Source organism: Podarcis bocagei, assembly GCF_964188305.1.
Source record: "Podarcis bocagei genome assembly, chromosome: 6".
Taxonomy (NCBI): Eukaryota; Metazoa; Chordata; class Lepidosauria; order Squamata; family Lacertidae; genus Podarcis; species Podarcis bocagei.
In genome coordinates, this window is record NC_138130.1 from 78,365,656 (window position 1) to 78,393,153 (window position 27,498).

General features: G+C 42.4%; 1 protein-coding gene across 3 annotated transcripts; it reads left to right on the forward strand.

Annotated features, from left to right (window-relative positions):
* Window positions 1-744: 744 nt before the first annotated feature.
* Window positions 745-26,044, forward strand: UPK1B (uroplakin 1B). 3 transcript variants are annotated; one of them, XM_081198023.1, is made up of 8 exons: window positions 745-1,018; window positions 12,010-12,097; window positions 14,757-14,957; window positions 16,513-16,587; window positions 18,489-18,611; window positions 20,193-20,372; window positions 21,220-21,303; window positions 24,831-26,044. In XM_081198023.1, the coding sequence occupies exons 2-8, from the start codon at window positions 12,029-12,031 to the stop codon at window positions 24,879-24,881; spliced, it is 783 nt and encodes a 260-aa protein (XP_081054149.1). In that variant the 5' UTR covers window positions 745-1,018; window positions 12,010-12,028; the 3' UTR covers window positions 24,882-26,044. The 3 variants fall into 3 exon arrangements, with proteins under 3 accessions (XP_081054149.1, XP_081054151.1, XP_081054150.1); XM_081198025.1 differs by lacking the exon at window positions 745-1,018 and adding an exon at window positions 1,853-1,910; XM_081198024.1 differs by lacking the exon at window positions 745-1,018 and adding an exon at window positions 7,454-7,495.
* The last annotated feature ends 1,454 nt before the right edge of the window (window positions 26,045-27,498 follow it).

Below are 27,498 nucleotides of genomic sequence, written 5' to 3' on the forward strand. Positions count from 1 at the left end.
CCTTCAACCACCTCTGCTGAATTTCTGACTGACTGCCATTCTCATGGCACAGGAGCCTGCCCGGGGGGGGGGGGGGTAGACCACATAGCCATTTTCAGGCATCCATTTGAAGGATTATTAACAAGTTAACAGACTCCAATGAGAGGTTGTGGACTCTCCTTCCTTGGAGGTTTGTAAGCAGAGGTTGGATGGCCACCTCTCATGTACAATCCAGTTGAGATTCCTGCATTGTAGGGGATTGAACTACAGTAGATGACCCTCGGGGTACTTTCCAGCTTTACAATTCTATGATTCTGAGTTTTGATACAGGATTTTATTTCGTTATGACCAGTTCTTTCGGAACATCAACAGTCTCACCTCTTCCCAATTGGACCTTATTGCTCACACTGCAACTACAAATCCAAGGACTTTGTTTATATAAAGCCTAAACATCTCTGAATTGTGTCAGGACACATAGAACTGATTTCAGCTGGAGAGAGAGAGAGAGAGAGAACTTCAGCTGAGATACATGAACATTTTGAAGGAGGTAGGGAGACAAAATATTAAACACAATTTTTAAAAATCATCTTGCCTCTAGGCAAAATGCATTTTTAAAATTCTGTTTTCTTATCTCTTCCACGGCGATGTGCACTTTTTTCTTCATGTACGCTTAGTAACGATGTTAACATCCCTTTGCGCGTCTTTGTACATTATTTTTATTTGCCTATCCACTTTAAAGATTGCACATGGGTGAGTCACCTGGTCACGCTTGACAGACTGCAATGACAGAAACACCACCAGCTTTGGTGAATGGGTTTGTGCGCAACATTCCAGTACAATCGGAGGATCTTGGGTTCTCTTGCAATCGAAGAACAGGTCTAGCCAGATCAAGGACAATCTCATGTGATATGTGCGCCCACCAATCATGCGCGATTTTACTTCGTTGCCTTGGGCTCTTTTAAAGACTGATTGAGAGGGGATCTTCCTCAGTACTGTAGGTGTGTTTGGGGATCCAGCAGTGGAATAAGGAGGGTGCAAGGTGAGTTTTCTGTGTCCATGAACTGCATTCCTTTTATGTCTTTGAATGCTAAGGTCCTTTATTTTAAAAATATTTATTAAGTCAATAGATGTTCAGACCTGTTGCTTATTATATTAAAACAATTCATCATCTCTTTGCTGCTGTTTTCTGATAAATAATTACTGAGTTGCAATTCTCTGCATGGTTAGATTGAATTTCATTGGATTTGAGCAGTTTTTGCACAGGGTGGGAGTTTGGAACTTTTCATCTGTTTCCCTCAATGATGATATCATTCTGTGTATCGCTGCTTAATGCTGCCACCAAGTTTGGCTGCAATAATACTACTTTCCTGGGAGAAAACACTGCTGAATTCGATAGGACTTACTTCTGAGTAGAGTTGGTTAGGATTGCACTGTTAAGAGGCAGGAAAGCAGTACAGGTGAAGGATTTGCATTTCCCTTCATTTTCTGTGAACAAGCACAAGATAAAAAAGGATGAGTTTCTCCTGGTTCAGTTCAGTTAATCAAAAATTGGCACACACACACGCGCGCGCGCACACACACACACACACACACACACACACACCCCACTGGCTTTCTGCCTAGTGAACTCTTCACAAAGTTCTTGTAAGGATTGTTTCAGTTTTTCCCTTGTAGTATTTTGAATGGGGCAGCCAACAAAACAGCTTTCAGGAAGGAGTCTTCAGTGCATTGAGAAGCTTTGAGCTATTTAATTAGGTTCATTGCAATCTTCTGACCTGTACGGTGAATCTGTGTTGTCTCAAGATGAGCCTCTTGTTTTGCTAGTGATATCTGTGTTGCTGAATCATAAGGGGAAACCCAGAGTGTAAATTTTTCACATACTCATTATCTTTTTTTGGAAGCCCCCCTGAATATTATGGGGCTTGCTCCAAGTAAGTGTGCGTCAGATTGCAGCTTAGGAAACTGTGCTATGACACAGCTTTGCTCTGATCATACATCCCACCCCAGATGGTTCATTCCTATTTTCTAAAATGTGTTTGAGCACTGTTATTTCTGCCATATAATCTGCTTGTCTAGCAAGCCTGTTCTTATTTATATAATAGCATTGTGTGGCTGGATAGCTGTAATTTTATATTGTTTTTTTTTAAAAAAAGATGTTCGAAAGCATGGGGGGTGTTTTACACAGAGTAGAACCATTGAAATTAATGGCTCTCACCTAGTCATGTTCTTTCATTTCAGTGTGTCTACTCTGTGCAAAACTTGGCTGAATGCCACCCCCACGATTCCACCTATTTAAAAGGGTTGTATTTAAGGGAGTGTTGTTAACTCTTGCAATTACATTGCAAATGTTGAGATATGCTCTCTTAAAATCAAGAAAACCCCACCCTTTTCAAGGCAGTGTCAATGGCACCTCAAAATCTTGCTTGGAGTGTATTTGTGTGTCTGTGTGTTGCTGTGTTGGGGTGTTTGTGTGTGTATAAAAAATGAGATAATATGTAATTATAGCACAATGGAGAAGTAGTATAATCACTTCCCCAAAACAGAACTGCCAAACAATCAGGCACAGTGTTTGGGCATCATTTCCAGTTGATGAGGACAAGATAACCACAGGAATGCATTCGACCATGTGCCCTCTGAAACCCCAACCATCCTAGCTGATTGAAACTGGTCAGAAGAGGGTGGCAAGGTTGCTCCAAGGTGTTGTGAATGCATTTTTGGTGCCAGTCACCCTCAAGGAGGCAGTGGAGTGCCTGTACCTACTCTTTAAAAAGTGCAACCAGGATCCAACATTGTGCAATGACTACCAGCCAGTCTCCAGTAGGGTTGAGGGAGAGACTTGATTCTATTCTCATTTAAACACCAGCCTACCTAATTTGCACTTTCAGGGGTGGGGGTGGGGAGTGAGGACAGAAACACAGCTATCCTTCCAAATTTGCAGCTCTCTGAATTCTGCACACAGTTCTCCGGCCAATAAGCATGCACAAAAATTACATATACCTGTGCTGGTGAAGATAGTATATGAAAATGGATATTGCTCTGTAAAAAAATGTATATAGTAGACAAACTTGCATGCAAATATGTATATTAGGAGAAGTTCATATGGAAATGCCGGTGAATATTCATGATGACTTTTTAAAATTACAAACTGCTGTGAAATTGTGAAGAACTGAGCTTAACTGTAGAAAAAATGAGAAAGTGAGACAACCCAAAATGTACAAAATCACCCACACCTGGTCATACTTCTTTTGGGAAGAAAGTGGTGGCACAGCAACTGCCTGTGTTCCTGGATAACTCTGATTTCTGGGCCCACTTCAATCTGGATTTCGGCCTGGTTTCAGGACTGAATCAGCCTTGGTTGCCTTGATGTATGACCTTTAGCAAAAGAGGGAGAAGGGGAGTTGTGTTGATCTCTCAGACGTCTTTGACCACTGTTTCCTCCTAGGTGGGCTGTGTGAAATGAGTTATCAGAGGCACAGTTACTACATGCCTACCTGTGCAGTTTTGAGTCCAGATAGTAACACTGGGGGAGTGCTCCTCATCCTGTGGCACTTGTGCTGTGGTGCTCCATGGGACACCACATTGTCTCCAGTAAATATTTAACGTATTTATGAAATCATTGGAAGCAGCCGTTGGGAGTTTTGGAGCATGGGGACCTCAGCGTGTTGATGACAGCCAGCTCTGTTTCTCTGTAACCTCTAAATCAGTTGAAGCTGTGCAAGCCGTGATTAACTGGATGAAGGACAATAAACTGTGTCTGAATCCTAGGAAAGTGAAGGCTCTGTGGGTAGGTGGTTTCTGTGTCTGGAAGACAGGCCAGTTGCCTGTTCTGGATGGGGTTGTGTTCCCTCTAAAGGGGCAGGAATAAAGCTTGGGGATACTCTTGGATATATATTTGTCATCGGAAGCGCAAGAGACCAATGTGGCTAGGAATGCCTTTCACCAGCTTCATTGGGCATACAAGCTACAGCCATTTCTGGATCAGGGCCACTTGACTACTTTACTCCATGCACTGGTAACCTCAGGACTGGATTACGGCAATGTACAGTATGTGGTGCTGCCCTTGGGCTGAATATGGAAGCTCCAGTTTGTGCTGAATGCAGTGGCTAGACTGCTGATGTGGACAGGTAGCTGACCACAGGCAACATCTCTGCTAGAATGTCTGCACTGGTTGCCCCTATGCTACCAGGCAGAACCCGCCTGCCCATGAGACGAGGTGAGGCAGTTGTCTCAGGTGGCAAATCCAGCCTCTGAAGAGTATACTACCACTGCATGTCCGTTCCTGCTTGCCATTACCCACTCCTCCTCGAGTTACCTTCACAACCACCATCAGCATGGGGGATGGGGGAACAGCAGAGGAGAAACTCATAGTGGGGTTGCATTTTGTGTTTTGTCTGAAGCGGCAAAATGTCCGAGGCCAGGTTGGCTAGCAGGCCACGTTCAAGGCTCTTGTGATGATATACAAAGTTATGAACAACTTGAGTCCAGGATACATTAAGGACCGCTTGAGCCTGCAGTTCCCAGTTTAGTCACTGAGATCATCTGGAGTAGAGCTGTCATTCCCCATGGCACAGAGGCCTGACTGGCTTTGACCAGAAGATAGGCATGTTGTGGAACACACTTTCAGCAGGGAATCGGCAACCATACTCACTTTTAGCATCTATTGGAAACCTTTTTGCAGCTGCTTAAAACATTACAGTACTGTTGAGCCAGTCACTTTGTTGATAATTTTGATACTACTTTTAACAGTAAGGTATGTAGTGATGTATGGAAGTGATAGCTGGACCATAAAGAAGGCTGATCGCTAAAGAATCGATGCTTTTGAATTATGGTCCTGGAGGAGACTCTTGAGAGTCCCATGGACTGCAAGAAGATCAAACCTATCCATTCTGAAGGAAATCAGCCCTGAGTGCTCAATGGAAGGACAGATCCTGAAGCTGAGGCTCCAATACTTTGAGAAGAGAAGACTCCCTGGAAAAGACCCTGAGGTTGGGAAAGATTGAGGGTACAAGGAGAAGGGGACGACAGAGGACGAGATGGTTGGACAGTGTAGCATGAGTTTGACCAAACTGCAGGAGGCAGTGGAAGACAGGAGTGCCTGGCGTGCTCTGGTCCATGGGGTCACGAAGAGTCGGACATGACTAAATGACTAAACAACAACAACAACAACAATGTTTTAATGATGCACACTGCCCTGGTGTTTCACGATGCAACAATATATTAATACTTTTTATAAATAAAACCATTGCTGGTGTACAGTGCTACTTTTCTAGAAAAAGAGGTACTGGAATTTACCATAAACTCTTAGACTGAAGAACCCTTGTTCTCTTAGAATGGCAAAGGTGCCTACCTGAGAGGTGCCAGAACTGAGTTCCAGTGAGTTTTGGCTGGCGGGGGGAAGCCCTGCTGGTGTATAAGGTCTTAGTGAATACCTACACCATTGATACAATTGATGAAGCCATACTTTGAAGCCTATTTTGGCATTAAGATGCATATATAATCTAAATGATTGACTTTCTCACTGCCACACCCCCACTGCTTTTGTAATAAAAGGTCCACAATGAAAAATTCAAATTGACATGTGGAAATGCTAAATATGACTATGAAACTGATCAATGATGCTATAGATTAAAGTGAAGTGTCTCCCATTTCCCTAGATATAGATATGTCATGGAGCCTTGGGGCAAAGCATTTTCTACCATCAGATGAAAAATCGTTAGAAAATTGAATAGGGTTCACTGAAGAAACAGAGGTGTGGTCCTCATGAAATGGCTTGAGGACATGTTACGGCATGGATGCGTCATGTCTTGGGCGGGTGCACAGGGTAGGAGAGCACTTTGCCAATCTTGAGAAATTTTCTATTTCTTTTATTTTATGCTTCAATTCCTCTCAGTGGGCATATTGTATTATCTGGTATGCCAATGTCCTGCCCTGAAAATTGGTTAACAGTGAGGTGAAACGGAGAAATCCAGCAAGCGTTGTTCTTGAACCAACAATCCTGTGGCAAAAGCTTTGGCAGACTATCTGAGAGAGAGTGAAAAGTATTGATAAGGGTGAAATTCATCCCCTATGAAACACCTGTATAGGAACACCAATAGCTGAATATTATCTCTAAGGCACCAATACATACATACTGGGAAGAAAGCACCACTAAATGTAATTGACTTCCTTCTGAGTAAACTTGCACAAGAGTGTGCTATAAAAGCATTTCCAGGATCTAAAAGGCTGTAGAAAAAAGCCTTTAAAAAATAAAAATAAAAACCTACATTTCTTTTGAATGAACTCTTTGTGTAAAACACATAGACTATCCCCAGATGCAACAAAGCGTGTCTCTTCCATATTAGTCTCTACAGCTGCACTGTAACCTTCAAGCAATTTTATTTTACTCCCAAAAGCTCACTCCTCCATTGTCTCCAGAGACAGATGGAATATCTTGGACTCCTGTAGATACCGTATAATAATCTCTCTTGAAGGGGTGATGTCTGGACCACACATACCATGGCAGCTATTCATTCTTCTGATCTAATATAAACCTGGAACTGTCCTTTAGTGCTATCGCTGTACATGGCAATTAGACTGACATGACACTCGAAAGACAAAGCCCTTCCTGTAGGAGCTTACAGTCTCTAAATTGTTAATGGAGAATGACACAGGGTGACCTGAGAAAGGGAGAGGCATGAGTAATGAGGACTTGCCTTTTATTTGGCTGGCAATGCATCTCTTACCTGCTAGTCTAATATGAGCAAGTATAGCTCTGTGAACTTCCACAAGTGGCGCACATACCTGACACCATTTATTTTTTAAAAATTATAAACTGCTGGATCAAAAACTTCTCCATTCTCCGAGCTGCCACCTGGTCCACTTGTTTGCATAGGAATTTTAGACTGTGCACTCCACGAATCCACAGGCAAGCATAAGAGGGTTTGATTTCCCATCTTGCTCATAACCATTCAGGGCAGTTGTCAGTATAGTAAAGGTAAAGGGACCCCTGACCATTAGGTCCAGTCATGACTGACTCTGGGGCTGCAGCGCTCAAGCCGCCTAATGCTGCTTTTCCCTAGATGTGGTTTAATGTGCATCAAGATCATGCCACAGAATTCTCTGTTTCCACCCATTATACACACCCACACGCCCAATAAACCCAACTGTCCCTCTTAGAATTTACAAAAATGAAATAGGTCAGTCTTCCCAGACCTGAGGCCCTCTAAATCTTTCAGACAGACTTACCCCTCTCGTGATCTCTGACTGTGACCCATGATGATGTGAATTGTAATCCAAAACATCTGGACGGTGCTCGGTTTGGCAGTGCTGCTATAGGCTGTGGCAGGGGATATCAACCTTCCTGGGCCAGTGGACTCCTTTGCGATTTTGAGTAATTTCTGTTGGCGCCAGTCACAAAATGGTTGCCATGGAGGCATGTAAGAGAGACTGATCAATCCAAACAGCTACTGAGCAGAGAGAGCCAGCTGTCTTTCGTGCTTTGTGGATTTTCAAGGGGATGTGACCTTTCATATGACAGGTACATTTGGTGCCCATGGGTCCTGTGTAGGTGACACCTGGGCTTTGGCTACCCTTTTCTTCATCATGGCATCCTGTTGTACTTTTACATTCTACCTTTTATTTCATGCCAGCTGCTTCCTTAATACAGTGGTACCTCGGGTTAAGAACTTAATTTGTTCCGGAGGTCCGTTCTTAACCTGAAACTGTTCTTAATCTGAAGCACCACTTTAGCTAATGGGGCTCCTGCTGCCATTGCGCCACCGCTGCATGATTTCTGTTCTCATCCTGAAGCAAAGTTCTTAACCCAAGGCAATATTTCTGGGTTAGCAGAGTCTGTAACCTTAAGTGTATGTAACCCGAGGTACCACTGCACGTGCATGGCTTCATTTCATTTTCTGCACTAGACCTGGGCAAATAGCTGCGAGCAAATCAGAACTCCAGTACTGAAAGCAAGCTTCCTGTGTGTGTGTTTTTTTTGAGGACAATAAATGCATAAACTAACATGATATTAGTTCTGAGAGAAAGATAAAGAAGCCTGTTCAACTGGCTGAGGAACTGGTCTAAGCAGGGGCATTCCAGCCTCTGTGGCACGAAGGAAACTATTATCTGATCTCAATAATTTTAAGGGCAGTGGAGGCAGTGCAGATTTCACTTGCTTAGGGAAGAGTAGGAAATCAAACATTTAAAAATTAAAGATTACGATCCCATGTATTACTACTACTTGGCAGTAACTGTGTTATTCAGTAGGTCTTCTGTCTGTCTATACATTTGTGGATTTGGAGTGAAACCTATGTTAGCCATCATATAATGAAAGCATTCATACATAATGGTAAAGCATGGTTTAGCATTTCAAAAAAGAGCCTCAGGTTTGTCTCTCTTCGCTACGCTCTCTTCCTCTAGTATCATAGTGAGGATACTGGAAACTTCCACTTCTGCTTTAGATTCACCACGATGTTGAATTAACTTTTAACTTTAAACCATTGCTGTGCTGAAATAACTTTGAACTATGGTTAATCCTAACTATGGTTTGTGAAAACAAGCTGCCTTCTAAACTATGGTTTGAAGTTGGCTTGTTTTTACTAATCATGGTTAAGATTAACCAGTTTATCTGGGCTTGGACAATACATCAAGCTGCTCTTCATCCTAAATGGAACCAAAGCTTCTGACCGTCTTGTGGCCAGAAAATAGTTAATGTGGTCAGAAAACTCTGAATATAATCGGAATATTCTAAACATACTAATTATTTCTAAATTCACACCTGTAAAATAGCATGTGAAAAATTTGTGCAAATCTCAGTCATCTTCTACCCTCTTTTCATGTGATGAATTTTCTCTGTTTGGGGGCGGGGGGTAGGTGTAAGGTGACACTTTACCTGTAGGTAGAGAAATGGGGACAAATACAATTCACTTCTCGTTTAAAGGCAAATCTACCAAATTCAAATTTTCCAAAACAATCTGTGAACCCAAACACAGCCATCTTTCAAAATCTGTACTTCTATGAATTGTGCAGTGAAGTTTTATAACCAAATATTATGTACAGAAATGCATATAGTCGAGTAATGCATGCATAAATAAGTTTGCAATAGTGAAAATTGTACACAAAACATCATATTAGTGCAAAGGTGTGCATTAGACACAGTTATGCAAAAATGTCACAATTGGGGGAAAATTGTATTAAAATGCTGGTGAACTTTCATGATAACCTTTTTTAATAAAAAGATTACAAAGTGATGTGAAAATGTGGAGAACTGAACTCAGGACTGGAAACTTGAGAAACCAAGAGAAATGGAAATGGACAGATTTTCCCTTCTCTGCCTGTGCAGCAACCTTTTTAGGGCATGCTTCCTCTTCTTCATTAAAAGTGAGAACTGAATTGGTAGCGATGAAACAGCCTTCCCCAAATATCTTCTACACCTTGTCAAAGACTAGCTTGGATGCTCTTACACCAATACCACTTTTTTTTGCACTCCCCATCGTGTTATTCAGTGTCTCCGTTGACATTAACCCTACTGCAGGGTTTCCCAAACTTGGGTCTCCAGCTGGCCTACTGGACCACTGAGCCTCTTAGATATACGCTGCAACATACTTCATTCACAGTATCCCTACTATTTTAGTAGACCAGGTGATTGAGACCACAGTGGGAGTTGTCAGAAGTGGCATTAGGGCTGTTGGTTTGATTTAAAGGAAAAGAGGATCTATATCCACAAGGTCAGCAGAAATTTGACAGCCCCCCCCCCCCATAATTGTGTGTACTGGAATGGCTTTAGCTATTGATTTCAGCCTGTGGTTCAGTTATTAAAGGTGCAGAGGTTCTGTCCATGAAAAAGGTGACTAGCACAATGACACATCATTCCTGTCCATAGATGAAGGACGCAAGCCCTACTCAGATGTTTAAACCCATGCATTTCCCATTGTACAAGGGTGTGTTGTGCTTGCTGCATCACTGTGACCAACCTCACAAATCCTCCATGCATGGAAGGGTGAACTTCTAAGGCAGGCAGACTGCTGTATCCTGCAGGCTCACAACATGACTTATAACCCTGATCTGAAAGGGAACTGACACGAGTGTGCCAGGTTCTCCACTACAGATGTTCAAACCCTATACACGAAGGACTGTGGGATCCAGCTGTCCGGAACATGAAGGAGGAGTTTGTCTTGCCCCCGTCTGTAGCATGTCAGAGATGAGGGTATTTGAATTCCATTAAGAATTCCTGGGGTGCCCAGTCGAGAGCTCAGAACTTTCAAAAATGCAACTGGAATGTGACTCTCCTGGTCTCTCATGTTCCAGCTACAACTGGCTCTTCACATTATCTTCCCGTGCCTCTTTTGTCACGGATGCTGAAGCATAGTTTTAGTGTCTCACATGGGTGTGACTTTCTCCCTGGGAAGGTTGGGTCAGACTTGCTGCAGGCAATCTGCATGAAATGGGCAATGACATTTTCAGCTATGCAGCAGAACCCATAGCCCAAGGTAGAAGGCGCCTCCTAGACTGGAAACGGGTGTGACAAGTTTATGAAAACACTTCACACACGATGCAGCTTTAGACTTCACAGAAGTGGGAGGATGTACAAGCATTGTATTCTATTTTTATTTTTTAGAAGGTGACTGTAAATTGAAGCAGGGCTGCATTGTTCCTCTTGTTTCTGATGTTTGGGTATGAGTCCCAATGCTTATTTAGTCAAAATTCCACCATTTGTTATCTATTTATTGACTTTATATACCTCCCTATACCCGGGGGTCTCAGGGCAGTTCACAGAATAATATGCACAAAAGTGAACAATATCCACAAAAGTGGGGTACCGGCAGGCTTGGGGAAACTCCAAGTTTTGAAGAAGTACAAAAAAGATATTTAGGAAACAAGCCTAAAGCCACACATATGGGCTTGTTTGGTGGCTACAGAATGCCGACCAGGGTGGAGGAGATGGCAAACCAGATGGAAAGGGCAATGGAATGGAGTGTCCCAATGGAGGGCATGGCCCACTGACTAGAACTGAACAAGGCTATTCCACACTGCAACATTTTGTGTATTTGTGTATCCTGTGTATTTGTGTGTGTGTAATCTTCCAAATGTGGTATTGCAAGAAATTCAGTCAGTCTGAACCTGCATTTATAGATCACTACACATTTACAATATCTGTGCTGCTGACTCTCAAACTTTGGGAATATATACACACAAAAACAATCAATTTGAATTGTGCAACTTAAATTGGTTGTACTAGACCTAACATTTTAAAGCAACGTGGACTAAAGTCGCTCCTGGGGGCCATCCGGGATTAGGACCAGAAGCTTTAAACTTCATTAGTTTCAAAGTTGATTGGCCCCTGACCCCACTGAACAGTTCTACTCAAAGGGAACCTTGGTGACTGCAGCATCAGGTATAGCCAGATGCATTTTGTCTATTCTCTTCCTTCTGTGCCTGGCTATTTGGATAATTGAGGACACCCGTGGGATTCATGAAACTTTCTTTTCCTAGGTATGGTTTGTACCAGGGATGGGGAAGCTATGGCTCTCCAGGTGTTCTTGGGCTCAAATTCCCATCAGTCCCAGCCAGCATGTCCAATGGTTTTTAATAATCTGTAAGCCCTCTCGTTTCCCATCCCTGGTTTACACTGCCATCAGATTCATGTGTGCTCCGTTTCCTCTGCTTGCCCTTCTAGATAACTTTGAACAGCCTTTGGTCCAATAAAAGATATGGCCTCTGTTTGCTCTGTCTTCTACTTTTTTATCAGTTCTCAAGTGATCTCTGAGTTACCTTTTAAATTCCACAAATGTATACATATATCACATATATCTGTGATGAAACTTTCGATTTTCCATGGGTAGGTATTGAAAGAATGTACAAACCTGCTCACAGGTACACCAAATAAAAAGTTATGTGGATAGTTTGTTCTGATGTAATTTCCGAGGCTTCTTTCTCAATATATCATAGTAGTTTGCGTGTGCTTGTTCTTGCTTTCAAGGGCAGAGGTGGGAGGGCAGGCAGAAAGCTTCTGGGAGAACCTACAGCGCTGATCAATCTGTGATTTGCTTCTAGGTTGCACAGGAAACTGAAAATGGCAAAAGGTGATACTGGTGCACGATGTTTCCAAGGCTTGCTCATCATGGGGAATGTCGTCATGGGGGTAAGTGGACTTGAAATATATAGTATGGGAGTTGGCTACTTCACGGATGCAGTCCCTCATAGATTAATTAAATCTCCTTCCAGAGGGAAGCAATTTTCCAGTGATATGTATGTCTCTTGAAATTATCCCATTAATACATATGCATTTATGTAGTAGAAGGTATCATGATTATGGCTGCAAAGACAGATGAAAGTATAGATCCACATTTTTGATCCCCAATAGTCTTGTCACATTTGAGGTTCACTGTATTCCCTCCTCTGAGGATTGTAAATGCAATTTTGTGTGTGTGTGTGTGTGTGTGTGTGTGTGTGTGTGTGTGTGTTTTAAATCTACCTTGTTTTTAGATATATATATATATATTTAATGCATAAATATATTTGTGTTGGCAAGGCAAGAAGGGTTGTTGAAAAAACCTTGAAGGCACCTCTCCCATTTCACTCTTCAAATAAGTAAAAGGAAAAGAATAGCAAGGTGTTTGTGTAGAATAGAGGTCAGCAAAATCTGGTATATGTGCTGGCACAAGAGGCATCAAGCAGCATTTAACTCAAACACAAGCAATGGACAATGCAAGAAAACTATTGCCGTGTTAACTATTGCCTAGCTTCTTTGCAAATAAATCTGAAGATGGAGAATTAGCTGTGACAGGTCATGTGGCAGAAGTGTAGATAGCAATGTGTCGTTCTTTCAATCACAAATTTGTACAAGAGTTGGACGATGTGGGATGCCCTTAGTAGTAGATGAGTGAGCCAAACTTTTGAATTGTATTTTTTTTTTAAAAAAAAATATTTATTGGTTTTTCCACTTTTATAAAGACAAAACACACACAAAAAAGACACAAGACAAGAACATGTATAAATTCCGAAAATCCTAGTTTCCTAACCCTATTCCCAGATTTCCCCCCACCCCCCCTCGTGCATCCCAATTCCCAAGATTGTGTCAGCAATTTGGTGTTTCTCCTCTTAACCGTCTTATTACCTTTTTTATAAACAAAATATAGATTTTCCCTAAGTTGGACTCAAGTTCTCTTCCGTCGATTTCTCATTTTGTCTTAATTAAAAGTCATATTAACTAAACCTAAAGGTCTTGAGTGTTTTTAAGATTCTCTTCTTCCCTCCCTCCCATCCCCGGTTTTTGTCCCTTCCCAATACATATCCAAAATAGCAGTTCTTAGCCTGGGTTCCTCACGTCCGAGGCTTTCAAGTCTCTTTCAGTCCCTCTCCGCCGGTCTTGTTGGTAGTCCTTTATGTCAGCCATCAAATCTGGAAAGAGTTCTTTCGCCATCAAACCATATTCTCTTCCCACAAGGACATTTGAAAGCCACTGCTGAAAAATTTCCACAAATCCTGCATCTTCAAAGTCAAAGTCAGAATGGAGGCCCCAATCATATTTCTTTATTTTAAGTTCCTGTGTTCCATAAACTCCCGGGGCCTCCTCCTTCTTCTTCTTCATCTTTCGCAGACTTGTGGTAGATATAATCCAAAAATCTCCTTGCTTGTATTCCACAGATGTCGGCTTTTGGTTATTACTTCCCAGCTTTTCTTTCTCTTTTTCTTGTTTAGTCTCTTCCACCTCTTCAGATATCAGTTCCCATTCAGCTGTGGATTCTTTCTCATTCAGGTCCTCAATACATACAGCAGAGCTGCCTGTTCCAGAAGTCAAGGTCATAAGTTGTTTATTCATAGCTAAGCTCTGCTCTTGTAGAGTTCCCACCAATTGAAACATCCTTTCGATTTCCACTAGTAACTTTCCATCTACAGCCATTGTATCCATTGTAGTTTCACAGAATTCCCCCTAGGGGGAATCTGGTTACTTATTAGTCTTTTCTCCAACAATCCTTTAACTTATTTTTATTACTTTGTTTCCAACAATTTTGGTTCAATTGTAACTCATCTTAGTCCAGAGGGATCTTAAATAGCAATTTTTCCACTCTAAACTGCCCGCTTGACAGCTTTGACAGCTGTCAAACTCCGCAGCTCTTACACAGGCACAGAGACAGGACGCTCCCGGGCCCGGGAGGGGGGGTTGTTTAAAGCAAAAAGAAGGCTTCCCAGTCTCCACTCTCCAACTCAAAATTTCTTTTAACTAAATCTTGGAAGTTAGTGTCTTTTTTAACTCACCCCTCCAAGGGTAGGCTCTCCAGCTTAGCACTTTGTCGTTGCTTAGATCGTCTGCAAGGGGGGGGGTGTGGACTTCCGGTCGTCTCCAATTCAGGGTAATGTTTTTTAAAATCCAATTCCGTCTTACTCACGGGTTCTTTCTTTTCAGTCCAAATTTCAAGGAAGTCAGCGCTCTCTGGTCATGGCTCGCGGCTTCACTCCACCGAGGTAGCGATCGACTCTCAGTGCCACGCCGCCCTCCGTATCCTCTCCGCAGCCTTTAAAAAGGCTCTTCGTGGATCGGGGGGCGCTTAAGGCACCCGCCGAGTCTTCAGTCCGCAGGCTTCCGCGCCTGCGGTTTTTAAGGGTCCCCGCGTCGCCGGCGCGGCAAAGACCCGTCCTCGGTTGAGCCGATTCCCTCCGCAGCTCGGAGGGAATCCGCTATTTCCAAATCGCGCCAACTTTTGAATTGTATGTTCAATATGGGCTCAAGTTTTTGTCCTCAGGTCAAGCAAAAACCCTTGGGTTGACAGTGATATGTCTGTTTGGTTGTGTCTTCTCAGTGTTGTGGCCTTGCACTCATGGCAGAGTGTATATTCTTCGTGTCAGATCAGCCAACACTTTATCCATTGCTGGAAGCTACCGACAATGACGACATCTATGGTGCTGCCTGGATTGGGATCTTCACTGGCTTCTCTTTCTTTTGTATGGCAGTCCTTGGTATTGTTGGTGTCGTGAAGTCAAATAGGACAATGCTATTGGTGGTAAGTTGGATAGTTACCAAGAGTATTCAGCATTCTCTAAGAGCTTGGTCAGTGTATTTCTGACTTTTTGTACACAAAGGAATTTCCTAAACGGTAAAAAGGGTGTTGGAGAGAGTATTTCCTTGGCAACTTAGTTATTACTATGTGTGCAGAGTCTTAGAAAATGAAATAATCATGAGTGTCAGGGACATTGTGCACAAATGAAACTTAATGTTTTGTCTTCCATTCTGTTGCAGTTCTAGCACAGAAGTAGAAACTTATTTAATTATAGATATGTGTGCATAGTTTGCTGTCAATCATTGTGAAAGATATGGCAGAAAAAGTGAGAGACATATTATTCTGAGTAGATACCTTGCATTATCATTCCACAAAGCACAACTGCAAAAAAAGAATAGAAAAAAGGATGTCACCGTAGGAATTGTATCCATGAGTCTCTAGTCTGAGAGGAAAAAGCTTCCAGTTCACTATGACTGAAATCTTAGTGTAGTGTAAAGCAGTTTTCTTCAGCCTTGGCCCCCAGATACTGTCTACCTGCAACACCTGTCATCCATGCCCATGGCTAAATTGACTTAGGATGATGGAAGTTGTCATCAGACAATATCTGGGGACCCCAAGTTGAAGGACACTTGTGTAAGGAAACATCTCTTTTTAATGGGATGATGTAGCTATTATAATCCACGAATTCATCCTTGTTTAGGAGGAACTGTGTTGTTGTTGTTGTTTTAATACCCCAAACAGATCTTCCTATTGAAGATAGAGTGGGCATGAGGTGGAAAATTACTTTGCCATATAGAATCAAGATTTACAACTTTCTGCTATAGGACTGAAGGAAAGAAAGATCTTTCAGAGCAAAGGACCACCTAACCCCTTATATGCCCAACAGATCACTGAGGTCTTTGTGGGAGTCACTGTAGGTGGTCTCTTATGACATGGAGGCATGGCTCATTTGCACCAGGAATTGTGTGCTCAGAATTGGGGGCCCAATTTTATGAAACTTCCTTCCAGCTGAGCTCAAACAGGGTCTCTCCCAACAACTTAGAATCATAGAATCATAGAATCATAGAGTTGGAAGAGACCACAAGGGCCATCGAGTCCAAAACTTCTGAAGGCATTTTTTTTTATTCCAGCAGGTGTTTTAGTTTTTACCTTTCCTGTAGTGTATTTTCTGTACACTGCTTGGAAGCAGTTGTAGCTAAGCAGTATATAAATTAAGTAAATAAATAATGAGCACCTCCATTCTTGGAGACAGTATGCCACTGAATGCCAGGGGGGATTATGCTGGGATATGGGGGGGTGCTCTTTTGCTCCAGTTCTGCTTTGGGAGTTCCTGTAGTTATTTGGTTGGCTGTTGTAATAAAAGGATGCTGGACTACATGGGTCTTTGGCCTGGTCTGGCAGGCTGCTCTTAATCTACCTTTTCAGAAGGAAAAAGTAGAAGCTTAGCAACCTACCCCAAGAATCACGTGTTCCTTTTCATCTCAAGGATCTAAACCTGACGGCTAAGTGTACGTAGCATCCTTTGTTGACATGGTGTTGTGTTTTTGGCTTTTTTCAGTATATCATCCTGCTGATGATAGTCTTTGCCTTTGAAGTTGCCTCCAGCATCACAGCAGCTGTGCACCGAGACTTTGTAAGTACTCTGCGCCATTGGTTTCTCATTCTCTCAGATCTTCCCAATTTCATCCTTGAGGTGAAAAGGATAAAATCTTTGGCGGAGGCCCTTCTGATGGTGCTTTCCTTAGCAAAAGTAAATCATGAATGTTGGAAGGGGAGGCCATTTTCTGTAGTGGGGACCCAACTTGGAAGGACGTCCGCAAAGAGGTTGAACTGGCACCGGCATTGCAATCTTTTTGGCATGAGGACAAGGCGTTTTGATCTGCCCAGACATTTTAAATCAGGCATCCCCAAACTCAGCCCTCCAGATGTTTTGGGACTACAACTCCCATCATCCCTAGCTAACAGGACCAGTGGTCAGGGATGATGGGAATTGTAGTCCCAAAACATCTGGAGGGCCAAGTTTGGGAGTGCCTGTTTTAAATGGTTGTGCTTCCTCAGTCTGCCTCACAGATTTTGTTGCCTCTCCGTTTACAGTTTGTATGAAGGCGTTTTGTACAAAAGTATTTGGTATGGATGGATTTTATTTATTTCTGTCTGTTTGTACACTGACCCAGAATCTTTCTGGTTGAAGAGTGGTTTAGCAATAATTTAATAAAATTAAAACGGCTTGGGCCTGGGTTGCACATCTGCCAAAGGCATATGGCTCTACAAGAATGAGGCTCTAAGCACAATGAAGATGATGGCTAAGAAGATATATGACTGACAATTTGTTATTTTTTCTCTATGATTTATGCTATATTTATGATGTTTTATTATGTTCTATCATATTATTTATTGTTTGTAAGCCACTTTGGGATTCATTTGAGTGAAAAGCAGCATAGAAATAGTACCAGTCAATCAATATGTGGAAGACTTGCAAGTATTTTTAAATGGAAAAGAGAGCTTCCTGCCCACACCTGTGGCCTCAAAAGTATTATTAGGTTTTATTAGATTATATAAATTATTAGATTATCAAGTAATTTGGAGATATTTAATTTTAGTATTTTGGCCATTTCCTAACAAAAGTTTAGGCAGCAATGAATGGCAAACTGTTCATTATTTATTTCCTTGAACTTTCCTCATGATGTAATCCTCTGTCAAAGTCTGGCCAAGGGTATCTCTGCACTTACACAGGAGCTTATTCCATTTCCCTACTAATTCCCGCATTATATTTGAGTTTCACACCATTCCGGAAATGCCATTCCGGAAATCAAGTGGAAGCTAGTGCAAGTTTTGTTCTCATTCCCCTGTTGTTTACTACTTCTTCTTCTTCTTCTTCTTCTTCTTCTTCTTCTTCTTCTTCTTCTTCTTCCTCCTCTTTTTTTTTTAAAAAACATTTGCAAGCCTGGAAACCTGGAAAAGCAGGGGAGTTTTACAAAGGGCTGTTGACTGTATTCAGCCAAGGCCTTACAAGATCATCCCCTCCCCTCAACAGCTGCTGAAAGGAAGTGACAACCCCAATTTCTAATGTTCCTTTCACACTGCAGTAACCTACTGGTGTGAATAAGATTTAATGTGACATGGTGTGGTATACAGGTTCTGCAGCGTGAAAGAAATGTTAGAAATTGGGACAAGAAGTGGTACCATTATACTTAGTAAAACAAACACAATAAATACCATGTCTGGATGATAACAATAACAATAACAATTTATTACTTATACCCCACCCACTCTGGGCAGCTTCCAACAGGATATTAAAAATATATTAAAACATTAGTCATTAAAAAACTTCGCCAAACAGGGCTGCCTTCAGATGTCTTCTAAATGCCAGATAGTTGTTTATTCCTTTGACATCTGATGGGACGGCGTTCCACCAGGAATGTAGCCTCTGTTGGTTATTACTTGGGATGGAGGCTTTGGTACTATTGAGAGTCTTTCTTTCTCCCCAAAGAAATCTGGCTGGCATTCATACACCCCTCTCTCATTGTCACGCAGCTCACCCCCAATCTCTTCTTGAAGCAAATGCTGGAAAAATACCAGAATCCAGACCCCATCAACAATGATGACAAATGGAAGAGTGAAGGTATCACCAGGACATGGGATCGGCTTATGTTGCAGGTAATGATGAGGGGTGCATTTTTGTAAATCTTCGCTCCAGCCTTAAGAATACAGCTCTAAATGTTGTCAGACTCTCTAGTCTGATGCTTCTGTAGGTACATCTATCCTCTGTCCTGTGAGCAAACAAGTTTTTGCTGGACGGTTCCTACGTTTTGCATGAATATTAATAATGAAATGCTGCTAAATCCCTTCTAAGGCTTCTGTTGGATTCTTAAGTGTATTTGTTTATTCTTACTTTTATGTTGCTGTGCACACTTCCTTTGGGGAAGGCGAAGGGTTATGTTTTTGAGAGTGGTCAGTGTATTAACAATGATTTTCCACATCTTGCTACTGCCCAGTATTAGAAGCACCACCTTTCAACACTTCTTAAACTTATATCAGCCAACTTCTGTATGTCAGCCCAGCTGTACTGATACACATTCAGATTTTCTTCAGATATAAAAATAATGGGTGGAACACAGAGTCGTGCTAAGGTGATTCTTCCATCACCACAGTAATTTCTGTTTACCAGGCAGAACAATCTCCCCTCTCCTTCCCTTGCACACTGCTATTGGGGTTCTCTTGACCCTCCCAAGCAGTTGTGGGAAGCAAAGCCCCATTGTGCTAGCAGGAAACGTTAAGCTGTCTTCTGCTAGCCCAACAACTTAGATGAATCTGGACCAATGAACATGTGATATAAAACGATAATAACTTTGTTTAGCACAGTAGTAGCTAAACTTGGCTAAAACTATATTCCTGGGATGATTAACCCAGCTGAACTCAGGCTGCAATCCACCCCACCTTCATGCCGGGGCTTTATGAAGATAGCACTGTTGCCAGGTAAGAAAGTTAAGGCTCACTACATCAATTTAGAGCTGGTGCAGCCATATGGTCAAAAGCTTTTACTCAATGGCACTGTAGCTAAGTCAGGATCTCAGTGTGGCTCAGCCCTTCCCAGTTCCTGCCTCTGAAACGCCCCATTTCAAGGCATTCCACCAGCGGAAGTCTTGCCCACACTCTTGGTAGCCAGCGTAGCTGGGAAAGCTGATTAGAGGGACATCTCTGTCCACATCAGCTCCACCCACCATCCTACCCACTGCCATGGGGGGTTGGATTGCTCAGTTACAATCACATTTTAAAATCATTAAAAACAACAACCATGGTGGAGGTGGGAAGCAAAATTTCAACAACCAAAATATGCAACATAAAATGCCAGCTTCCACCTGGGTAGGGGGAATGTTCTGGGACTTTTCAGCAGTCTAGTGCAGCACTAACATAAAGCTTTGTATCAGCTGGATGAAATTCCATGAAATACCCAAAGGGAATGAGAAAGTCTTAAGCTGCTGCTCAGAGGTATGTTTGTGTTGGAGCCAGGCAGGCCTCACTTGGGAGGGCAGGAGACCACAGCTGAAGATTCCAGTAATATTCTAGTAGTTTCACTATTTGTAGAGCATGGGGTCCCTAACTGAATATCAGCCTATCCTACATTATTTTACATTCCTTTCCTTCTCCGCAAAGTTCTCTCTAGTTTTTGAATATGGTATGAGGTGCTTAACTGCTTTAACCCTAATGAGCAACTTTCTCTCTCCTTCGTAAACCCAGAATAAGTGCTGTGGTGTGGTTGGCCCATCAGACTGGCAAACATATAGCTCTGTATTCAGAAAAAGGAACCAAGATGCAGATTTTCCTTGGCCACGCCAGTGCTGCGTAATGGATCTTCTAGGAAAGTCAATCAATGTGGATGCCTGCAAACTGGGGATGGATGGCTATTACCATAAAGACGTAAGAATACCTTCTTTGTCTTACTTTTTGGGAGGCGGTTGAAATGCTTATCTCAATTATTTACTTCCCAGAATGTTGGTGAAGTGCTGAAAACCAAAAGTGTTATAAAAGGCTGAAGCCCTGCAGCTGCAAAAAAGAAGAAGAAGAAGATTATTTCTTCCTGCTCTCTATTTGGGGTGGGGTAATAGAAAGCACAGGGGCAGGGGAATAGGATGCAGATGATACCCAGCTCTACCTCTCTTTTAAATCGGAACCAGGCGGTGAAGGTTCTATGTGACTGCCTGGAGGCAGTTGGAGGATGGATGGCAGCTAATGGATTGAGGTTGAATTCTGACAAGACAGAACTACGTTTTTTGGGGGGACAGGGGGCAGGCGGGTGTGGGGGACTCCCTGGTCCTCAATGGGGCAACTGTGCTCCTGAAGGAGCAGGTGCGCAGCCTGGGAGTCATTTTGGACTCACAGCTGTCCATGGAGGTGCAGGTCAATTCTGTGTCCAGGGGGAAACCGAGCCAGATGGGTGGGGTATAAATAATAAATTATTGTTGTTGTTGTTGTTGTTTGTGGCTGATACACTCTCATGTGCAGTGTGTACAGCAGCTGGGAGACATAGCAGCAAAGCTGTGTGAGTGCTAAAAAGTTTGCTTTTGTGTTTTACAAAGTGGGCCCTGAAAGCATGTTTGGACTTCAGGTTAGCTGCTGCAGTCCTCGTTCCTGGAAAGGTGAGCTAACCTGAGGCTGTAGAGTTTCTAGACAAGCTCACCAACTCTAAGCTAAAGCCTGTGATGTCTGGAATGATGCCTTGGTTCCCTGAAACTGATTCTCTTGTTGGTTTGTTCTGATTACTTAGGGCTGCTATCCAATCATCTCTGGCCCAATGGACAGACATGCTTGGGGTGTTGCCTGGTTTGGTTTCGCCATTCTGTGCTGGACTGTGAGTATCTAATTTTAATGTCTTGCATGTTGGGTAAGATACCTCTTATTTAGCAAAAGCATGAAACTGGTTCTGTATCTGTTGGGGACTCTCTCAGTTCAGAATGGTACATATTCAGGTGCTATGCCTGAGTTTTCAATTTTAAAAACGTGGTGTCTTAATTGTTTTAACCTGCCCTGGGACCGTGGGGTGAAGGATGCACAAATCTCCATCACCATCATCTTCCTCTCCCCCACCCACTGGCTTCTAAGAATAAAGTTCCTGGACACTTGGACTTATTAAAATCCACAGTTTTCTTTATTGAAACGACAAAAATTAAGTTGTTGGGTTTTTTTTGCTAATTGAGCTTTTGCCTTTGCTTCCAAGTTTTCAATCATACATTCACTTCATTTTCCTAAGAAAGCTTTAACTGCCATGAATGACATATTTGAACTAATACTGACTTCTGATGGTGTCAGAACCTGATGACTTTTGTAATATGTTCAGTGTAGCAGTTTATGAAGATGATGATACACAGTGGTTCTAGAATTATAGCTCCTAGTTTTCTCTATTGGTAGAAATCAGTTGGCAGGATTTTTACCTTGAATGACACAAACACACTCCACAAACACACACCACAAAGCACAGTAGGTCCCTGCACAGACACAACAGCTAAGAGGAGGCATGTTAACTCCTTATCACTCATTCCCCTTTGAAACTAGTTCATCCCTTGTTACTCTTGCTGCTCTTCCACCCTCCTGCCATTTTAGAACTTGATCGCTTGGACTACTGCAATGCGCTCTACGTGGATCTACCTTTGAAGGTGACTCGGAAACTACAACTAATCCAGAATGCGGCAGCTAGACTGGTGACTGGGGGCAGCCGCCGAGACCATATAACACCGGTCTTGAAAGACCTACATTGGCTCCCAGTACGTTTCCGAGCACAATTCAAAGTGTTGGTGCTGACCTTTAAAGCCCTAAACGGCCTCGGTCCAGTATACCTGAAGGAGCATCTCCACCCCCATCGTTCTGCCCGGACGCTGAGGTCCAGCGCCGAGGGCCTTCTGGCAGTTCCCTCATTGAGAGAAGCAAAGCTACAGGGAACCAGGCAGAGGGCCTTCTTGGTAGTGGCGCCCGCCCTGTGGAACGCCCTCCCACGAGATGTCAAAGCGATAAACAACTACCTGACATTCAGAAGACATCTTAAGGCAGCCCTGTTCAGGGAAGTTTTTAACGTGTGATATTTTAGTGTATTTTTGGTTTCTATGGAAGCCGCCCAGAGTGGCTGGGGAGGCCCAGCCAGATGGGCGGGGTATAAATAATAAATTATTATTATTATTATTATTATTATTATTATTATTATTATTATTATTATTATTATTATTATTACTTGAGGCAGAGACCTGTCTCTTCCTTCATATTATTCTGTAGCCTAATGCTATACAACCAATGTCACTTGGTTATCAATGAATTATAGATAAATAATATGGCTTGATTACTTGAAAGACGTTGCTGGAAGAACTCTTTAAAATTTCTTCCTATTTTGGAACAATGCCTATGGGTTGATCAGTACTAAGCTTTTTGAGCCAGCTAAGGTCAAATAAGCCTTTTGCATCCGGGAAAACTTGTTTCGAGTACCCAGTTTGTTTGGACTATCCTTTCAGGACACTTGCAATACCAACCTATGTTTACATAGTGCCTAAACTGGTGTAACCAGCAGCAGTGTAAATGTGAAATGACCTCTAGGGAGACAGTAAAATGACTATGAATAAACCCGGGAGACGGGTTATTGCCTAATCACAGGCATGTGGACAGCACAGATTGGTCCGCACGTAATACAAAAACATGGAGGAGCCACTGCAAATTTTGGGTTGTGTGCCAGCCCCTTCTTCTCTTTGCATCCAGCACAGCTGAAAGGAAGAGACTGGAAGTTTCTGCTACCAATTTCGAGTAGCTGTTCACTCAAACCCTAAACTAGTTCAGCTCAACTATGTTTTGTTAACAATAATGGTTTGAAGTTGGATTTTTTTTAAAAAAGCAAACCATAGTTTGTTGTGTTCAGATGACATGGCAAGACTTGGTTGATCTACAATACAGTGGTACCTCGCAAGACGAATGCCTTGCAAGACGAAAAACGCGCAAGAAGAAAGAGTTTTCCGGTTTTTGAGTCGTTCCGCAAGACGAATTTCCCTATGGGCTTGCTTCGCAAGACGAAACGTCTTGCGAGTTCTTGCGAGTTTGTTTCCTTTTTCTTAAAGCCGCTAAGCCGCTAAGCCGTTAATAGCCTCTAAGCCGCTAAGCCGTTAATAGCCGCTAAGCCGCTAATAGCCGCTAAGCCGCTAATAGCCGTGCTTCGCAAGACGAAAAAACCGCAAGACGAAGAGACTCGCGGAATGGATTAATTTCGTCTTGCGAGGCACCACTGTAGAAGTGGAAGCTTTAGGATTCATCAATGCAGCCATAACAGAAGGGGGAGTGGGAGTTTGTGAGCCCTATGGGTGGTTAAGATAGTTCTCATAAGATAAAACTATAGCTTAGCAAATATTTGCACCTCCCATGGGGTATACAAATCACCTAAATCAGGCGTGAAGAACCTTTTTTGATCAGATCTTTATTAGATCCTATCAGATCACGGGTGCTCATTTGTCAATCACCAGATATCACATAAGTTGTCAGATGGGTGTGGTCTGATGAACCCCCTGGTGGGCCACATTTGGTGCAAGGACCACAGGTTCCCCACCCCATCCTAAATGATAATCACAGAGAAATAAAATCGTGAAATGACCTATGTGGGATTGGGGGTAGAGAGATCAGGGCTGAGCAGGAATATGGACCCGCAAATTAATTAATAGCTTCAGGCATCTGGAATGGTCTCTCTCTCTCTCTCAAATATTGTAGGATAGGAATCTAGCAGGAATTGGGCCAGGGTGTCTGTGTGGTAGAAGGCATAGTATCTTCTCTCCACCCCCCCAAGCTCTAAAAGGAATGGGTCAGTGGTAAAGCACCTCAACCTGATTTCCACTCCACTTCCAAACTTTTGTTCCCTCCTTCTTGTCTTATCCAATGGGAAATGTCTTGAATGTTCTGAAAATAGATTGTAGCTATGCCGCAACAAGGGACAGATAGTTTTTTCTGCTTTGGATAGAAACAGTACTAAAATGTTAACATTATTAGAAGATAAACAGAATTGTAAAAAATAAATAGTCCGGGAGTCTTGGTGGGCCTCCTATGAAAACCTCTTGTTGCTGCTGCTTTTCAGCATATAGGTCTCCTTCTTTTTAATTCCAGTGCATTGGTTTTCATCTGTATTTCTCCATTGTGGTCAAACATCCCACAGAAACTGGGCCTCAGGGTCAAATATAGTAGATGCAGCCCAGAGTTACTTCCATTCCACATAATTATGTTGTTTGTGCAGACTGACTTCGGGCTGTCCCTCTGGCTGGTAGAGTTTTGGGGTGGGAAATCTGGGCAAGCTGCGTAAGTAAGCTGTTGCAATGGCATAAGGTGTGGTCCTTCCTGAGTTGTTGTTTTCTTTTTCCCTTGCAGACTTGGGTCCTTCTTTGTACCATGTTCTACTGGAGCAGAATCGAGTATTAAAGAAGCAGTATCCTACCAACCTGTCCTCCTTGGAGTTGACACTTTCTTTTCTTTAAAATGTGATGTCTATGTAATATATTTCTCTCTATGGAAGTTCTGACGATTTTTCCTCTTCACCACAATGCTCCCCACCCCCACACCCCCATTTCAAACACAGCAGGTCTATTACCTGTAAGATGAAAAACGGGTAGTTGCCTTTTAATTTGCTCTGTATTCCAAAACTTTGGGTACATTAAAACATCATTGGATGGGTATGCTACTCCCAGAAAGAGCAAAAGAGGAAGAAATGGCTCCAAATGCATCAACTGATCTGAAGCCAGTTGTCTGGAACAAGTAGGTTTCAAGATGTAATCCTCCATCAAGTATTATAATTTCCTCTGCTTTGTGTGTCAGATCTTCTTTCTTTTGTAATGTTTTGAACTATTTTAATGGACCATTGATCTCCTTACATGTATACAGCAAACAACTTTATCCATGAACTAGTCGAGCTAGTCGGATATCACCCTTTCGCTATAAAGATTGAATTGGGTTAGCCTGCTTTGCTGTGGTGATCAGTAAACTACGTGTGTGACGCTGTTTTCATAGCTACCTATTTCAACTGATCACTGATATTCACACCTTTTCCCGTGGTTCTTACCTCAACCAGCCCATGTAATATTTGTTGTCACTTTTGCTTTGGAGAGCTTTATTTTTAAAGCAGTGGAACCTGGCAGTGGAAGAATTTAACATTTTCTTCTCCTCTTGAATTAAATATGTTGTTCATGGAGTTCACTAGAAGGTTAAGCTTACTAACGTGACATGAGGGCAAAACTGGTTTTACAAGGAATATTCTTGAACTGGTCCATTCTGATACTTTGTTCTACATACATCAAGTTTTGCTCCTTTTTTGTGATATTTTGTTCCTTGTACAGAATGTTCTAAGATGAAGCTTCCTCTCTCCTCCCCCCCCCCCATCCACATGTAAGCTCCAAGAACATACCACCCACCCTGTTTCATGTATATTTTATTCTTCAAATCTTTAATAATAAAGTGGAGTTAAAAGATAAGAAAGACAGAAATGTTTAGGACAAACGGAGCTTTCTTTCACATGTGATCCAAATATATTGGTTTTGTGTTCAAAAGCTGAAAAATGAGAACAAATAAAAGTTTATGCTGGAGGGAAACCTTCAAGGACAAAACTGGCTAGTTAATCCCAACGAAACATCTGCGTCTTCGCATTCTTGTGATGAAAATGATAGCATCCTTCCACAGTGGGATTCTCAAGCAACAGGACCTGACTTTGAATATAATTTTTATGTTATTTCCGCACTCAACACTGCCCACACCAGAAAAGCGAACTGCAGATTTAAGAGCTAAATTGCTAACTTACAAATGAAATAGCAACTCTGTAAGGCAGCCCTGATCTACTACATGAAAACCTAAGCAGCTATTATTACTGGGGACTTATCTAAGATGAGGTTGCTTTAGACCCTCTGTCTACTACTCTCTGTCTACTGCTGGAAAATAATGAGGAAATGTGCCCTTTTTAATAACATACACATACATACAAACAAACTTCCCATCACTGCGGATGTTTGCTTCTCAGTATCCCACCTTCACAATATCTGATCACACAAGCTGTTTCTCTTTATTGCTGAGTAAAAACAGCTATACTGCATTTTTCCAGCAGCTTAAACAAGGTGGTGTGGTATTTGACTAAGCAGCCAAGTATGTGGTTGTCATTCTGCATAACTGGATTTTGTTATAAGTCCTCAATGGTCATGTCACTTCTCTGCCAGCTTAGTTCTTAACGAAGTTCACGATCTAATGCCATGTTGGCATAATAGAACAAGAATGGGTCAGTGCCCAATCCAACCTGTATGGCGTCACATTCTAATGTGTGCTCCAGTAACGTCTGGACTTTCTAGCTGGAATCAGTTTGGAGTGTTTTTCCTTCAGCGTTGCAAGTAGGCAAGGAGCGCAAACATTTAGGATTAGATTGCCATTCGTCTTAATGTGAGGCAGGGACAAATGGTTACTTCCTGCCAGAGAATCACTAGGCTTAGTAGTGCTGCTTTTTAACAGTCAAGTTATGTGTACTTTTCCCAAAGAGAGCTGCTGTTTATCACAGAACTGTACTTCCCTTTGATCGCATACCAAAGCACAGTCCATTCTATGGCCGAAGAACGGGCTGGTGGCAGAATGCTGCCAGACAGGCTTACCTGGAGTTTGCACTGCTGGTTCTGGTTTTCTGGCCCCTGGAGTTATCACATTTCAGTCTTTATTGTCGTGTAAGCTGCTTCTACTCCTCTGCTGACTGTGGCTGTTGGAGATTCCAACACAGGGTGGGTAAAGGTCAGAGGAACAGTTGCAGAAAAAGGAAAGGGAGAAGCAATAAGGAGATCAACATGCTCATGCGGGATACACGAAGTTCCTCCTGGAAGGCAAATCTGCCATACCTGTGGTGCTTGTTTTGAGACAAAAGCCAGGTCTGAATCAGTCAATGTGACTTCCAGTATGCAGACAGCAATAGTTTTGAAGCAGACTACTACAGTGTCCTTTATGAACACCAGCTTGGCATCAGCTAGCCTTTATTTGGTGATCTGCAGCTCTAGATCGCCTTAGCTTTAGCAAAATT